Raw genomic sequence first — 16724 nt, forward strand, 5'->3', positions numbered from 1 at the left:
TGGATTATATTTATTTGGGTTGTATTTTTTTTGCAATTTGAGAGGAGCGGTGGTGTGGGAGAGGTGGGAAACAATTGCCACTCCTATTTTTCCATCAGTAAAAATGTATAAATTTTGGCTAGTCATTACTTGTATATTCCATATTGTGTCATAGTCACTTAGCATTTAAATACTTTCTTGATGTAATTCTTATACATTAGAATTGGAAATCTGCCATTTGTTCATGCATGCACATTTTCATTTTTATTTATTAACAGCTAGCTTGGCAATTTTAAAACAAGACTGAAAATTAACCCTTATCATGCTGGACACGATTGATTTTGCTTTTGCGACCAGTGTAGATAATGATCAGCCTGCACATACGTCCAGTCTGATAATGATCTGCACTGTTTGCCATTCAGTCAGTATCTTTTTGGTAAGCGCCCTTTTTAACATTTAATGGTACTGTCCAAATTGAAAGATGGACCAGTTCATTATAGAAATTTAGCAGGGCAAGGGTTAATTAACACTTCATCCAATAATGTAACAAAACTGAAGTCTCTGTTTAAAAGAACATGAGTAACTCTGATGAATTTTAAAGGTAAAGGCAATATTGTTTTTATATTAATACCATATACCAGATCTTCTAAAATCATTTATCATGAGGTAAAATTATTTTTAAAAACGACTAAAATGAGAAAGATATGAACATTTCAAACTTTAGTTAAAATAATTAAACAAGAGCTGTCTCCGTAGGATGACACATGCCCCCGATGGCACTTTGAATGAATAGTTATGGCCGATGTTAGAGTTTAGGACCTTTGACCTACGGAGCTGGGTCTTGCGCGCGACACATCGTCTTACAGTGTCACACATTCATGCATAGCAGGGCTCCGGAAATTTTGATAACTCAATCGGTCCGAAACGAAAATCCTGACATCGGCGCTACCCCACCCACCGCATTCCCAATATTACATATTTTGTAAAACATGATAGAGTAAAGAAATAAGCATGTCATGCATTAAAACTGAGTTACCGGTCACCGCATGTTTCCATACAATGAAGACAGTTATTCAGTGTTATGTGTGATCATTACTTTGTTTAAATTTCGATATTTTTCTGAGAAAATACTTGTAAGGCATTGACACCGTGTGCGTAACTAGTCTAAAAGCCAATGCACGTGACCGGTACCGTATACACAGCAGATACTTTGTGATGCTTCCTCATTCTTTGACAAAATTCTATAAAATACAATGCGTCAAAGTGAATTACACGACACATATTCTCTGCTAAACAGTCTCAGTATTTTAAGAATACTCTGCCGCGGACCGAATGTGTACGTTAAATGAACGCTGAGATCAAATTTCCCGCATGTATAGTACCAAAAGGTCACGCGTGTTGGCCACGGATATTTCACTTCATTTATGTTGTACTTCAATAAGCAAGTTATATGTTCTCTTCTGATGTAAACAAAATTTCATTTTGAAACGTTTTTTAAAAGACCAATTTGATAAACAGCGCCACTCCGGTTTTCTTTATCATTCGTGTTTGCCGGTCCATTTTTTTTTTCGTCAGGTTGCAAAGACGATTTTCTGCACTTGTTTCAACTGCAGCCCCAACAAATGAATCATGTAATTTTTTCAAATCAAGTAATTATAAAAAATATTTTGATCGGTTTTCCGTGTGATGTCTCATTAAATCAAAGACCTATAATGTACAATTATAGCTCTTTGATTAAATGCAGTGACCATTTGTTTTTTACCATGATCAAACATAGCCTTTTGAAATAAACCATCCGTCGGATTCTAAATAAAAGAAGTGGATCCCCGTCGAAATGATTTGGATCCAGTCAGACATATTTGGAAACCAGTCAAAAATGTTTAATACATTGCAGTCGGCGGTCTGCACACATTAAAGGATGTGCCGCTGGAGCACTGATAGCGTCACGTGCTAATTACGGACCGATTATCAAAGTGACAATCAGACCGTTTGACATGTTTATTGATTATCTGAGGGTGCAACCAACAATTTCCTGCTTGGCAGTAGATGGTGTATTGAGATATCAGACCGAAATTTATACTTTTCTCCATTTTTACGGGACCGATTTTTTTCGTTTTTTCACTTCATGAATCGGTCTGAAAAGTCAAAAACCGGTCCAAAACCGACAAACCGGCAAATTTCCGAAGCCCTGATGCATAGTTATTTTAAAATCCATGCATGAATGACAAAGATATGGACTGGACATGCCCATCAATGCACTATCATGAAAAATGATCTTTAACGTCTAAGTGTGACCTTAACCTTTGAGCTACGGACCTGGGTCTTGCGTGTGACACGTCGTCTTACTGTGGTACACATTCATGCCAAGTTATTTGAAAATCCATCCATCGATGACAAAGATATGGACCGGACACGCCCATCAATGCACTTTCCTTTAACATCTAAGTGTGACCTTGACCTTTGAGCTACGAACCTGGGTCCTGCGCATGACATGTCGTCTTACTGTGGTACACATTCATGCCAAGTTATTTGAAAATCCATCCATCGATGACAAAGATATGGACCGGACACGCCCATCAATGCACTATCCTTTAACATCTAAGTGTGACCTTGACCTTTGAGCTACGGACCTGGGTCTTGCGCACTGCACGTCGTCTTACTGTGGTACACATTCATGCCAAGTTATTTGAAAATCCATCCATCGATGACAAAGATATGGACCGGACACGCCCATCAATGCACTATCCTTTAACGTCTAAGTGTGACCTTGACCTTTGAGCTACGGACCTGGGTCTTGCGCAATGCACGTCGTCTTACTGTGGTACACATTCATGCCAAGTTATTTGAAAATCCATCCATCGATGACAAAGATATGGACCGGACACGCCCATCAATGCACTATCCTTTAACGTCTAAGTGTGACCTTGACCTTTGAGCTACGGACCTGGGTCTTGCGCACTGCACGTCGTCTTACTGTGGTACACATTCATGCCAAGTTATTTGAAAATCCATCCATCGATGACAAAGATATGGACCGGACACGAAAACTGCGGACAGACCGACAGACTAACAGACTGACAGACGGTTCAAAAACTATATGCCTCCCTTCGAGGGCATAAAATATAAATTTTGCATCAAAAATTTCCCCACTTATGATACTAAATGAGATAACAGACAAACCTAAAAAAAAATGCTAAGTTGAAAAAGTGGCATAACTTTGTAACTAGATGTGTGTCCACAGGACACAGGTGCCCCCCACTCCTGCCACTGTAACATGGTTAAATGACTCAGGTTAAACAATTTTTAAGATGTTTGCAACACAAACTTTTAAGAACCTTATGTGTATTTTTCACTTAGTTGGCAATAACTCTGGCCTAGCTGAGTAAAATCCTAAAGAGAACACTTCATAGGCTACAAAACAATCCTCTAATGTTTTATGATTCTAGGTCAAGTACATTTTAACATACATGTTTAACAAACATTTTTTTTGAGTAAGTCTGGTCTTGTGTAGTGAAATAATGACTGTATGTAAAATATTTTCGGAGCTATGCGCGACAAAACATTAAAATGACAATTTTTTCCTAGGTCAAGGGCCATAACTCCTACAATACTGATTGAATCCGGACGCGAAACCCCAGGTGCACAACTGCACATGCTGACCAACATAACTGTAATTTTTGGTGACTCTAAGTCAAATACTTTTGGAGCTACGCGCGACACAACATTAAAATGACCAATTTTTAACTAAGTCAGGGGCCATAACTCCTACACGACTGAATGAATCCGGTTGCGAAACCCCAGGTGCACAACTGCACATGCTGACCAATATTCCTGTAAACTATGGTGACTCTAGGTCAAATACTTTCGGAGCTACGCGCGATACAACATTAAAATGACAATTTTTTACTAAGTCTGGGGCCATAACTCCTACAATACTGAATGAATCCGGACGCGAAACCCCAGGTGCACAACTACACATGCTGACCAACATTCCTGTAAAGTTTTGTGACTCTATGTCAAATACTTTTGAAGCTAGGCGCGACACAACACTAAAATGACCAATTTTTACAAAGTCAGGGGCCATAACTCCTACAAGACTGAATGAATCCGGACGCAAAACCCCAGGTGCACAACTACACATGCTGACCAACATTTCTGTAAAGTTTTGTGACTCTACGTCAAATACTTTTGGAGATAGGCACGACACAACATTCTCGGAAGGACGGACGGATGGAAGGACGGACGGACAAGAGCAAATCTATATGCCCCCACCACTCATAGGGGGGTGGGGGGGGGGGGCACAAAAATGCAGAATAGAGTTATGGAACCTGTGCATTGCATGTCAGATCATCACAGTGAAGAAGTGTCAAGTTCCAATCCATTCCCACAAGCGATTACTGAGATACCAGCTTACATCAAAACTTAACCAAATCGGGATGCAGACGCACATGAGGATAAATGGACGAGTGCAAAAGCTGCACTATCTTAAAACTTTCAAAAGGTCAAGCTAAAAACATGTTTACTTCTGAATTGTGATTAATTCATGGTATATCTGCAGGAGTACTTCTTCTTTGGGAAACTTTTTTCTAGGAAAACTAGAGAGAGCGATTTATCACCACTTACCCAATGGTTTGGTGAGCAATGTATTCTCGTGACTAATACTGAAGTTTATGGATTTCAATTCTTATCTTACATCCACACAGTACTAACTAAAACAGATTATTTCAAATCCACACAGTACCAACTAAAACGTAAGATAATCTTACCTATGAGTTCTTTCCTTGTAGAATTATAATATCTCCATTTCTGGAATCCTGGAAATATCTCTCTCAGTATATACATAACTACTGGCTGAAGCTGATTCTCCTGGCCTATATTGTACAGTGGCTGAAAAAAAATATACAATCAAACCTGTATTAAGCAGCCTGGCTAGCTGCTCAATACAAGCTGAAAACTGAACAGAAAGTAAATTACTAAAGTAAGCTGTCTTGCTGCTTACCGCAAGTTGTTGCTTAATACAGGTGGCTGCAAAGGCAGGTTTAACTGTATGCATATACAGGGGAAGTATAAAACTTTTCTCTCTCATTTTTTTTTTTCTTTCTGACTGGCTCTGTTTATTTTTGCTTGGCAAAAAAAACCAAAAAACTTTTGCTTTTATTATTTATGCCATTTTGTATCATAGTGTAAATTAAGATTTACCACCTTGTTTTTTAATTTTCTGTTTGTAAAATGTGAACAGACAGACGTAATTACAAAAGAACCTCTTAACAGAAAACTGGATAGTCTACTACCGTTTACAAAAAACAACAACATTTTCTTTCAAACTACAACAGTTCCATAGAAAACCTTCCATGAGACACAACAAAAATGCATTTCTGTATTTGCTCTACAGATTTTGCTCTGTGTTTATTCTCCACATTATCATTCAAGTATTTCAAACAAAATATAAATCCAAATACCATAACAAGTTCCGATATGAACTCAAGGAACGCCACAGTTAGCTGGTACTCTCCCTGTGGTACCTCAAACCCAGCCAGCAGACCTCCATACAGTCCGGGGCTCAAGCCACGTCCACTGAAATCACAAAGTTATGTTGTAAAAATAACAATCATTACAATCATAACGACAATGAATTTTTTGTACCAATTACGACAGAAGTGATCCTTACTCTACACATAAAATAATCACAGTGCTTTAATTTTGTTTATTTTTTTATATCTAGATTAACACAAGAAAATTCCCATAATTTTGATTATTTGTTCATATACCAGGTGTCAAAGCTATCTTTTTCCTACATATTTGCATAAATTTAGGCAGCACTTGATTTCATGGCATTTCAGAGTTGACAAAAATAAATTTTACCTCAGTACTTCCGTCATGTTGTCTATATTCTCTGTAAGGAATGGCAGGAGACCAGTCTGTTTCATATCATGCCATGCTTGTTTCGGGTGAAGTTTAGCTACATATGTGATACAGTCAACACAGGCTGCTATCAATTCTAATGGCGGAGGGTTGAAGGATGAAAACCTATAAAATACATATTATTAAGTTGATAATAAGACAGAACAGTCAAGAGCTTTTGAATAAATGCAACAGTGCATCTGTCTAGGTGTAATTGTTTGTTCATTTTGTATTTTTTGCTTTTAGGTATTATCAGCACAATTTTAGGTCATATAGCGACTTTCCAACTTAACTGGCAGATGAAAACCCCAGGTGCTCCTTCGGACACAGGCAGGTACATGTTCCTGGGTAGAACCACCAATTTTCTATAAGAAAGCTGGGTGGCTTCTTCAAGCAGTAACTTCATTTCAAATTAGGATCTACAAAACTCCTGAAATGTTTTTAGTGGTTGCTTTGTTATAATGCATATATAGTCACGTAGACACAATACAGGCTATGTACTGTAAAATCATTTAATTTCGTGGGCATGAAATTTCGTGGTTATGGTCTAAACGGCAAATTCGTGGGGATATAAATTCGTGGATTTCAACTTTTGAACGTAAGATGAATGGGAATATTACTTGTTTGTTGGGGTTAAATTTCGTGGATTGACGCAACAACGAAATCCACGAAAATTAGTCCCCCACGAATATTAATGATTTCACAGTAGTCACTTGTTCTACGGAAGACCTCCGAGACTTTGTTTTGGTGCCTGATAAGAACCACTGACTGACAACAGGTGAATGACTTCCTTGCTCAGAAAATAGTGTCTCAAGTAGGGTTTCCAATCCATAGAGGTGAGGGGCAGATAATTCTAAGTCAGAATCCATGACCACTTGGCCCTAGAGACCTCCTGTATGAGATTAAGTTTTACCTCTGTATCAGTGTATAGAGCAGCACCATGATATCTGTGAGACCGTCGGCAGCTGTTGGCTGGGATTTACATATTGCTCTAACAAATTGAGCGATATCTGTCACCCTGAGGATTTGTACTGGTAATACCATACCTGAAAACAGATCTCAATATCAAATATTGGTTTATATAATAGGAAAATCAATCACTTTTTAAAAATTATTTGAAACAAATTCTTTCAATGCTGCAAGCCTTGAAAACAGATTTAACTATGTCTTTTACCATAAACTGTTTCATTGCACAGTGAAGATAAGCAAAATATTCTCCCCACTGGATCTTTATGTAAAACTTTAACTGACATTTGAATTTCATTCACAGCCAAGTCTATCTTACAGGGTAAAATGTAAAACAAGAAATATTTGTTTTGTTCCATTTAAAATCAAGCAGACGCAATTAAGATAATACAACTGAAGCCAAGATTATAGAAACAAGAGCCATGTTAGACATGGCCAATCGCCCCGCCGGGCATATTATAACTGAAGGCTAAAGTTCCTGGCAAGTTAGTGTCTGAAAGTATTAATTTTGGGGAAAGCTTTGAAGAACCATTTAGTTGTGGTCCGCATCAGGGGTTTTAAAGATGTGGAAGAAAGAATAAGTCAGTGGTGAGGTGGTTTACTGCTAAATTTTATTAATTTTCATGAACAGTATAGCTATGATGTTTTTCTATATGGCTACTGTAAAAAGAAGGAATGGAAAGCTAACAGGAAACACGAGTGCCAGAATGTCACAATATATGCCTGTCACAGCAAATTTCTTTACTCTAGCAGCTGTATTTGCAAATGGAATTTTAATTTTGTGGTTGTTTAGTAATCATTGTAAGTCTTTTGTTTTTCTAAGTCCACAAAAAACTCCTTACCAGGTAGAGATATCTTAAAATACACCTAAAATTGGAAAGTAACATCCATGTTGTACCACAGAAAAGCGGTCTTGTTTTTTCCCTATGGTCAATTATAACAAGAGCACCGCCTTGCGGGTGCTGACGTTCATCTGATTTTTTTTGTATAATAGAAATATTGTCCTACCCATGATTTTCTAAGTCTAAAAAGGGCCATCATTCTTGCAAAAAGCAGGATAGAGTTATGTTTCTTGATGTACAGTGTCCACTTATGATGGTGAAAAACTGTTGCAAGTTTTAAAGCAATAGCTTTGATAGTTTATGAGAAAAGTTGACTTAAACATAATATTCAACCAAGAAAATGATTTTTCTAAGTCCAAAAGGGGCAATAATTATTGCAAAAAGCAGGATGGAGTTATGTTGCTTGCTTTACAGGGTCAGCTTATGATGGTGAACAACAGTTGCAAGTTTTAAAGCAATAGCTTTGATGGTTTAAGAGAAAAAGTTGACCTAAACATAAAACTTAACCAAGAAATCTGATATTTTCTAAGTCCAAAAGGGGCCATCATTCTTGCAAAAAGCAGGATGAAGTTATGTTTCTTGCTGTACAGGGTCCACTTATGATGGTGAAAAACTGTTGCAAGTTTTAAAGCAATAGCTTTGATAGTTTAGGATAAAAGTTGACCTAAACATAAAATTTAACCAAGAAAACTGATTTTCTAAGTCCAAAAGGGGCAATAATTCTTGCAAAAAGCAAGATGGAGTTATGTTTCTTGATGTACAGGGTCTGCTTATGATGGTGAACAAGTATTCCAAGTTTCAAAGCAATAGCTTTGATAGTTTAGGAGAAAAGTTGACCTAAACATAAAACTTAACCAAGAAATCTGATATTTTCTAAGTACAAAAGGGGCCATAAATCTTGCAAAATGCAAGATGGAGTTATGTTTCTTGCTATACAGGGTCAGCTTATGATGGTGAACAAGTATTCCAAGTTTCAAAGCAATAGCTTTGATAGTTTAGGAGAAAAGCTGACCTAAACATAAAACTTAACCAAGCAACGCCGACGCAGACGCCGACGCCGACAACCGCTCAAAGTGATGACAATAACTCATCATTTTTTTTTCAAAAAATCAGATGAGCTAAAAATGTTACAATATAAGTTATTTATAGTAACAACTTAACAACTAAGGGAAGTTAATCTTAAAAAAAAAAAAAAAAAAAAAAAAAAAAAAAAAAAAAAAAATTGTAAGTCCACACTAAAATCTTTACCAGGTAGAGATTGGTCAAAATACACCTCAAAATTGGATGTAGCATGCATGTTGTACTACAGAAAAGTGGTCTCAATTTTTCCCTACGACTAGTAATGAAAAAGTTACAATAAAAGCTATTTAAAGTAACAACTAAGGGAGGTAATTCTAAAGAAGGGAACTGCGCATGACACTTCGTCTCATGATGGTGTATAATTGTGCCAAGTTACATCAAAATCCCTCCATGCATGAAGAAGAAATGCTTCGGACAACGTCATTCTTGTATCTGACCTTTGGCCTCTAAGTGTGACCTTGACCTTAGACCTAGGGACCTGGATCTTGCACATGACATTCTGTTTCGTGGTGGTGAACATTTGTGCCAAGTTATATCAAAGTCCCTCTATGCATGAAGAAGAAATGCTCCAGACAATTTTTTTAAGAAAATATAATAAAGGGGAATAACTCAAAAAATGGGCAAGGTAGAGTTATTGTTCTTGCACACTGCACTTCCTCCCAATGTGTTCTATCAGTGTATGAAGTTTGAAGAAAATCCCTCCAGTACTTTTGGAGTTATGCTCCGGACAAATTTTTTTAAGAAAATAAGATAAAGGGGAATAACTCAAAAAATAGGCAAGGTAGAGTTATTGTTCTTGCACACTGCACTTCCTCCCAATGTGTTCTATCAGTGTATAAAGTTTGAAGAAAATCCCTCCAGTACTTTTGGAGTTATGCTCCGGACAAATTTTTTTAAGAAAATAAGATAAAGGGGAATAACTCAAAAAATATGCAAGGTAGAGTTATTGTTCTTGCACACTGCACTTCCAATGTGTTCTATCAGTGTATGAAGTTTGAAGAAAATCCCTCCAGTACTTTTGGAGTTATGCTCCGGACAAAGATCGTTGCGGACGGACGGAGGGACTCACGTACGGAGAGCATTTCTAATATCCCCTTCGCCTTTGGCGGGGGGGATAAATAAAGACCCCAGGTGCCCATCCTAATATTATTTCAATCACAGGGGGCACCTGGGTAGAACCAGTAACTCTCCACAATCAAGATGCATAGCTTACTAACTAGACGACAAGCAGTGCTAAAACCCAAAGAATCGGGACAAGTACTTCGTTATAAGCAACCTATGGTACTTGCTCTTGGAGACCCAGACTTAAAACATGAAATCCTTTTTCAATGCTTACCGGCCCCTCTTGCAACTTGATGTAACAGTTCTTGTATTTCACTTTTCAACAGCTGCCATCCATCATAGGTCACCTCCCACTGAATTATTGGAATATCAAGGTCTGACACTGGTTTCTGGCCTGTAGAAATCAACTGTCCATATACCCCTGCTGGGATGCGAAAATCACCTGAAATGTTTAATATATGTCAAATAGTACTGCAAAAATTTTGGCAAAAATTAAATACTGCTAGAAAATACTGTGTATTACTGAATAAGTTACAGTTGAAAATAATCGTCCTTTAAATGAAAGATCTTAGAAACTGACACGAAATGACCGCTCTTTTCCTTGGATATAATGCTTTTAAACAGTACTTCTACAATTTACTTTGGGCAGTTAACTTAACAAGTGTTCCTTACAAATTTTATCCTGTTCTGAAAAAGTACTGTCAGTTGGGTAATTTTCGTGTCACTTTCATGTCACAATTTTGTAGACAAGAGACATAAAAGAATGTTACTAATTCCAGCTTCAAAGATTGTTTCACTGTTGACCATTCGTACATTAAAGACAGCAAGCTCTATAGATCCATAATTTATATTTGTTAATTCCTGTAATGGGACTTACCTGCCCCATAAGGTGTTTTATCCCTAGCCAGTTGCCACACCAAGGAGTCCCTGGTTGATCTGAGGTCCTGGGAACTGTTGCGGTCCAGATATTCTGTGTACCTGGGTAATTCTGACCATAATTCCAGCACCTATTCATTGATTTATTTATTTGATATTATTAACATTAAGTATCTTTCTCTTGTCCACTTTATACCTAGAAATTCAGCCAAAATGGCAACAAGAGTGCCAGACTGTCACAAAAAACGCCAGTCAGATGAAAACTGTTCGACACAAGAGAGCGGACAAGGCTAAATTCGCAGTTTTTCGAGTAATTCAAGGGCCATAATCCAAGAGTGCCTTGGGCGATTTGGGTGGTTATCAAGCATGGCCGAGATATTATGCCCACAAACATTGTCAGCAAGTTTGGTGAAAATCAGATGAAAACTGTTCGACTTAGAGCAGACATGCTTTGGATGCCGACCGCCCGCCCCCCATGGGTGTTCACATAATATGCCCACTCTTTTTGAGATGGGCGTATAATAATATATGGACATTTAATTTTATGAACTTTAAACAAATAGGATTTTTATACTTCTATTTGGATTTAATTTGAAATTCATGAACTGATGCAGGCCAAAATCCACGAAAATCAGTACCACACAAATAGTAATTGTACCTTTGATGCACTGTCTGCATTAGCTGAAGCTAGGGCTGTACTCAGTTTGACGAGAGTTGAGAAATCCAGCGGGAAGTTGAGGAGAGCAGTTTGATACATGTTTCCTACTCCTTGTTCCATTCCCTGTAAATATAAATAGGAATCATTATTATATTCTCTAAACTCTTCAAATATTTGTATCTTGTTTGGCCTCATCTCTAAACACAGCACTGTCAAACAAAACTGAATATTTAACATATCACTACTAAAAAATATGTCAATAAGGAGAGAATTTTTTTTACCCATCATCAATATTTGAACACAGCTTATAGTATACTAGCAGCATCAGGGTTCTCCCAAGGATTTTGTTATAGGAGGGTTCTGTGGAATTATAGCTAGGTACACTTTTTAGCAGTGTATCACGATAGGCATATAATTTATTCATTTAAGTACACTGAGCTATGAATTATAAGAAGATTCTCCCCAAGTAACTGCCAACTTCTCTACATTAATCAGAGGTAGAGGATGAAAAAAACTTCAGACGCAATGTCTTTTAATAAAGTTGTCATGGAGGACATATGCCTTACCTGGGGATCAAACTCAAAAAATCTGCATACTCCCTAATGAGCTGGGCAGACAGGCTTACTAACTTTTGATATACTGCTGCTTCAAGACAGTTTTGAATTCATGTATCACTCAGTTCTTAAAAAGTTAGCAAAAAAAAATAATAAAGCTATAAAAATACTACACAAGCTACGATCATTAAGAAAATAACAAAGAACTTCATGTTAACCTTACCTTATTCCAAACATTTCCAGCAATAAACTCTCTACTCAACAGCTTGCATGTAATGTCATACAGTACCTGTAATAGGACAATAATAAAGTCAATTCGTGTAATTTGGGTAAAATGATATTTTTCAACAAAAGTTTGGTTGAATATGAAACAGCAGCAGGTTAACTATGCCAGTTTTCCTGGATTGATTATGTACTAGGAAGTACTGGCTCTCTGAAAGTAACTGAAAACTTTAAATTTTGAGTATAATTTAAATCGGAAATTTACTTATTCACTATCAATGGTTTCACTGAATATGACAGAGCAGACTAACTGTGTAGGATTTTTTATGGATTTTGTTTTCTAGTGATTCAATCAAACATCTTATTAGGCATGGACATAATAACATTTGATGAGGATGACTCATGTTAAGTTTCATTCCTATATATGTAGTTTTTAATCAGATACAGCCTGGTAGTAAACTGCAAGTAAAACTTTAATCAATTTTTTTAAGTCAATAAAGGGCCATAATGTAAATACATTTCCACCAAGAGTTATCTAACTTGGTTGTGGCAGTGTAATTGAAGAGAAGAATGCCTTGTGTAAAATTTTCAATTCACAAGTACTTGCTTGACAGTATTTATAGTTGCAAACCAAACTCTGACTGTATGTTTTTATTTGAGTAAAGCAAATAATTCCTATGAAAATCAATCAAGAGTTATGTAACCTGATTATGTAAGAACGTTTGACAACTATGGAGCATTAGGTTGAATTTAAATCCAACATGTGTAGGTGTTACCGAAATTCAGCTTGTTAGTTAGTGGCATGGAAAACTTTAACCTATTTTTCCAGAAAAAGGCAATAATTAACATTAAGTTCCACCAAGAGTTATCGAACTTGCTTATTTCAGTAGGTCTATCACTGGAAAAGCAATACATTGAGTTTCACATCTGGACTGTTTGTTGCTCACTAAATTCAATCAAATTATCAAAGCTGAAATGGGCCATAATTCACATCAAATTTTATCAGGAGTAACCTAACTTTGTTTTTATCGTATGCTGATGACTGGGATGCCTTGAGTAATGTTTTACTCCAATATATTCAATAAAAGAAAAATGAGCCGCACCATGAGAAAACCAACATAGTGCATTTGCGACCAGCATGGATCCAGACCAGCCTGCACATCCACACAGTCTGGTCAGGATCCATGCTGTTCGCTAACGGTTTCTCTAATTGCAACAGGGTTTGAAAGCAAACAGTCTGGATCCATGCTGGTTGCAAATGCACTATGTTGGTTTTCTCATGGTGTGGCTCAAATCATGTACCTTCATTTCTGTGTTACTTCTAGTCAATGTTGTTTCATCAAATGCTGTCAGTGCTGCTAACAATACTGTATATATCACACAGTGTGAAATAGACGCTGTAATCTGAAATATAAATGACTGCTGCTAAATGTTTGAAATGGAAGTAACAACAATTTTTTTTCAACATTTCAAAACTTGAAAAAGAGGGCTTTTTTCTATCACTGAGAATTAGGGGTAGCTATTAATATGGTTGATTTCCTCGATTACAATGTTCTAACTTTGTAGGACACCATCATACAATACAACAGGTGTACTATACTTCATTACTTCTTTTGAAAAAAATCAATCAAACCAAAAAGTCTGCTATTAATTTACTTGGTTGCAGTCTACAATTACAACAAATTTTCTTATAAAGTCTGACATCCAAGATATGAAATATAAACCTTTAGAACATTATATTTATGACTATACTTTAAGAAACCATTTTTTCACAAATTGTTTAGCATAGTAAAACATGCTTGAATTCGTTACCAGTACATATTCACACTTTTCAAGCCGACCCAAACTCTGTTTAAGCATTTCTAGCAATTTTCTACAAAATGGTTCCCTGTTCTAACATCTCTGAGCAGAAATCAAACACACATACAACTATAAAGCCTGGTTCCCTTATTACCTTTACATACTGTTTCAATCATTAATTTTCATGGGGGACTAACTTTCATGGATTCCGTGGTTGAGACAATCTACTAAATTTAATGCCAACCAGACAGTGACCTTCCCATTCATTTTATGTTCAAAGGTAAACATTTATAGATCAATTGTTATTGAGGCAAAAAACCACAAATTTCATGCCCATAATTTTAAAATATTTAACAGTATTGGCCCTGTCCAAACTCGGTTAAATCCTTCCTGGCAAAATATGGTACTCACAGACTTTCCAGAGAATGGTTCCCTATCTAACATCTCCGAGAGGAAATCAAACACACAAAGCTGTAAAGCCTGGTTCCCGTATTTCCTGGTTACATTTGCTCCGTCCCCCTCCAGGTACAGCTGCCTGATAACTGCCCAGCTGAGGAGCAGGGCACCATGAGGCTGTTCTGACCCCAGCAACTGCATTGTCTTCTCTACTGACTGGAAAGTTTGTTTGTCTTTCAACAAACTATGGTCATCAAAACTGAAATACAGAATAACTACAGTACAACCTATGTTTACAATCCCTCTGAACAGCAAAAACCTCCAGTTGCAGAGTTGCTACAGTACAATCCCTGCTTACAACATCAAAGGATAGCAAATACCTTTCTTCAGTTGTGGAATTACTAAAGCATGACCTCTCCATAAAGGCAGAGCTTTGTTATCTTTCCCATCAGACATTCTCTGTAAATTAATCTAGCAACAATCTCTGTGATAACAAACACATTTAATTTAAGTCTTTCCAGCACTGGTCATACTAGAGAGATTGCACTGAATCTGAACAAGAGGGCCATAGTGGCGCTAAGTTGCTCACATGACTATGTCAGACTATTTGACCTTGAATATACATATTACACACTGACTCTTGGTTTAGCATATAAGAACATAAAACAGATGAACTGCCCCCCATTGAACGATTCTACATACCAAGTTTACTGGAAATCCTTCAATCCATTCATGAGAAGTTGTTTCAAGGTTTTTCTATTTTAGCTCTAATGGCCCCTACAAGTGCCCTTATTTGAACAAAATTTAGCGAAGACCTTAAAACGATGCTACAAACCAAGTTTCACGAAGATCCATCAAGCGGTTCATGAGAAGTTGTTAAAAGGTTTATCTATTTTTAGCCCAAGTGGACCCTAGAACAGGCTAATTGCCCCCATTTGAACAAATTTGAGGTAGGACCTTAAAACAATGCTACAAACCAAGTTTAATGAAGATCCATCAAGCGGTTCATGAGAAGTAGTTGTTTAAAGGTTTTTCTATTTTCAGCTCTAGCGGCTCTTAAAAGGGGTCAAAAGACCAAATTTGAGAGAGACCTTACAATAATGCTGCAAACCAAATTTGATGAAGGTCCATCCAGCAGTTCATGAGAAGTTCTTTAAAGGTTTCTCTATTTTTAAGAGGGGCCAGTGCCTCCATCTGAACAAAACTTAAGAGTGCCATAAGAAAGAAGAAAAAAAACTTACCATTTAGTGTAACTAAGCCTTTCTACAGTCTCCATGTCCATTGCTTGAAGTAATACTAGAACTTCTAGTGACCTGATGGAAAATACATTATCAATTAATGGCTATAGATATGCCAGGGACCTACAATTTTCAATTTTTGATTTTATAAGGGCAATCAATTAACTATGTTCCTATGTTTCTGGTCCATTACTCCAATTAAAACTAAGGTGAACTAACTTTAGACACCATATTTTAACAGTCTTTTTTTTCTTAAATCATAAGAACAGAGTTTAGATTATATGACAACTTTATGGCTCTAATGGTGGAGGAAGACCCCAAGCGCAACTCCAGACATTATATCTTGCATCGGAGGGCTTCCCAGCAGAACCAATGACCATCTGCAAGCCCTTTTCCTCACATGAAGGCCCGAGCAAGGTGAGGGGCAGGTGATTCAAAGACAATGATATTAACCCTTGGCCACTGCAGCATCCCCTTCGATGCATGAAATAATTCTATTTTCAAACAGTTACTATAATTTTCGAATATAATTCTATTTGCAACTAACTGTTCTTGTAAACAAGTAACATACAATGAAACAAAGTGCAAATTCAGTTATTACCTTTTAGAGTTGAAGAAAAAAAATATAAAAGTCAGTTGGATGATTTTTATACTCTTTTTTTTCACAGCATTTTCATACAGAAAATGTTTTTATAACTGATTAGTTTGAGACTGTGTTCAAGGTAGATGTAACTCCAGATTTAATATTTTATATATAAAGATAAAGTTACCCTATTCTTTTAGTAATTCTATCAAAGGACTCATCCAGTATATGTTTGTATGTCTGTCTCCTGCCAAAACCTTGTCTCTGAAATACAAATTACTGTCAGAAATGTTTATACAAATAAAATAGTAATATGAAATAAGGCACTGCCTCAATCTGGAATCGATCCGAGTAAGATTTGAAAAGAACTGTCTAATGACAGCATTGATTCGTATCATTTTAAAGGCAGATTCTGGAATAAAAACAACACTGCCCATATTTGTACTGATGTGCAAGACATTGCGGTTTGGACAAGTTATGTGAATGCCTATTAGGCACAAGGAAAAAGCTTATTCTTCCAAAAAATCCGAAGTCAGACGCTCTGTGCACGTGCCGGAAGGACACATT

At 36.8% G+C, this 16724-nt stretch overlaps 1 protein-coding gene across 2 annotated transcripts in view; it reads right to left on the bottom strand.

Annotated features, from left to right (window-relative positions):
* The window catches only part of LOC123555468 (nucleoporin NUP188-like), a 75118-nt gene that overhangs the window by 39138 nt on the left and 19256 nt on the right, over positions 1-16724 (bottom strand). For both annotated transcript variants that reach the window (XM_053525052.1, XM_053525053.1), the window contains exons 10-21: positions 16345-16421; positions 15578-15649; positions 14352-14595; positions 13443-13544; positions 12142-12207; positions 11365-11487; positions 10708-10837; positions 10105-10272; positions 6794-6926; positions 5842-6006; positions 5439-5553; positions 4746-4866 (exon numbers count right to left, since the gene is read on the bottom strand). In XM_053525052.1, coding sequence (XP_053381027.1) covers positions 4746-4866; positions 5439-5553; positions 5842-6006; positions 6794-6926; positions 10105-10272; positions 10708-10837; positions 11365-11487; positions 12142-12207; positions 13443-13544; positions 14352-14595; positions 15578-15649; positions 16345-16421 — 1516 coding nt within the window. The remainder of the gene's footprint in view (positions 1-4745; positions 4867-5438; positions 5554-5841; positions 6007-6793; positions 6927-10104; positions 10273-10707; positions 10838-11364; positions 11488-12141; positions 12208-13442; positions 13545-14351; positions 14596-15577; positions 15650-16344; positions 16422-16724) is intronic.

The sequence above is a fragment of the Mercenaria mercenaria genome, chromosome 15 (assembly GCF_021730395.1).
Source record: "Mercenaria mercenaria strain notata chromosome 15, MADL_Memer_1, whole genome shotgun sequence".
NCBI lineage: Eukaryota > Metazoa > Mollusca > Bivalvia > Venerida > Veneridae > Mercenaria > Mercenaria mercenaria.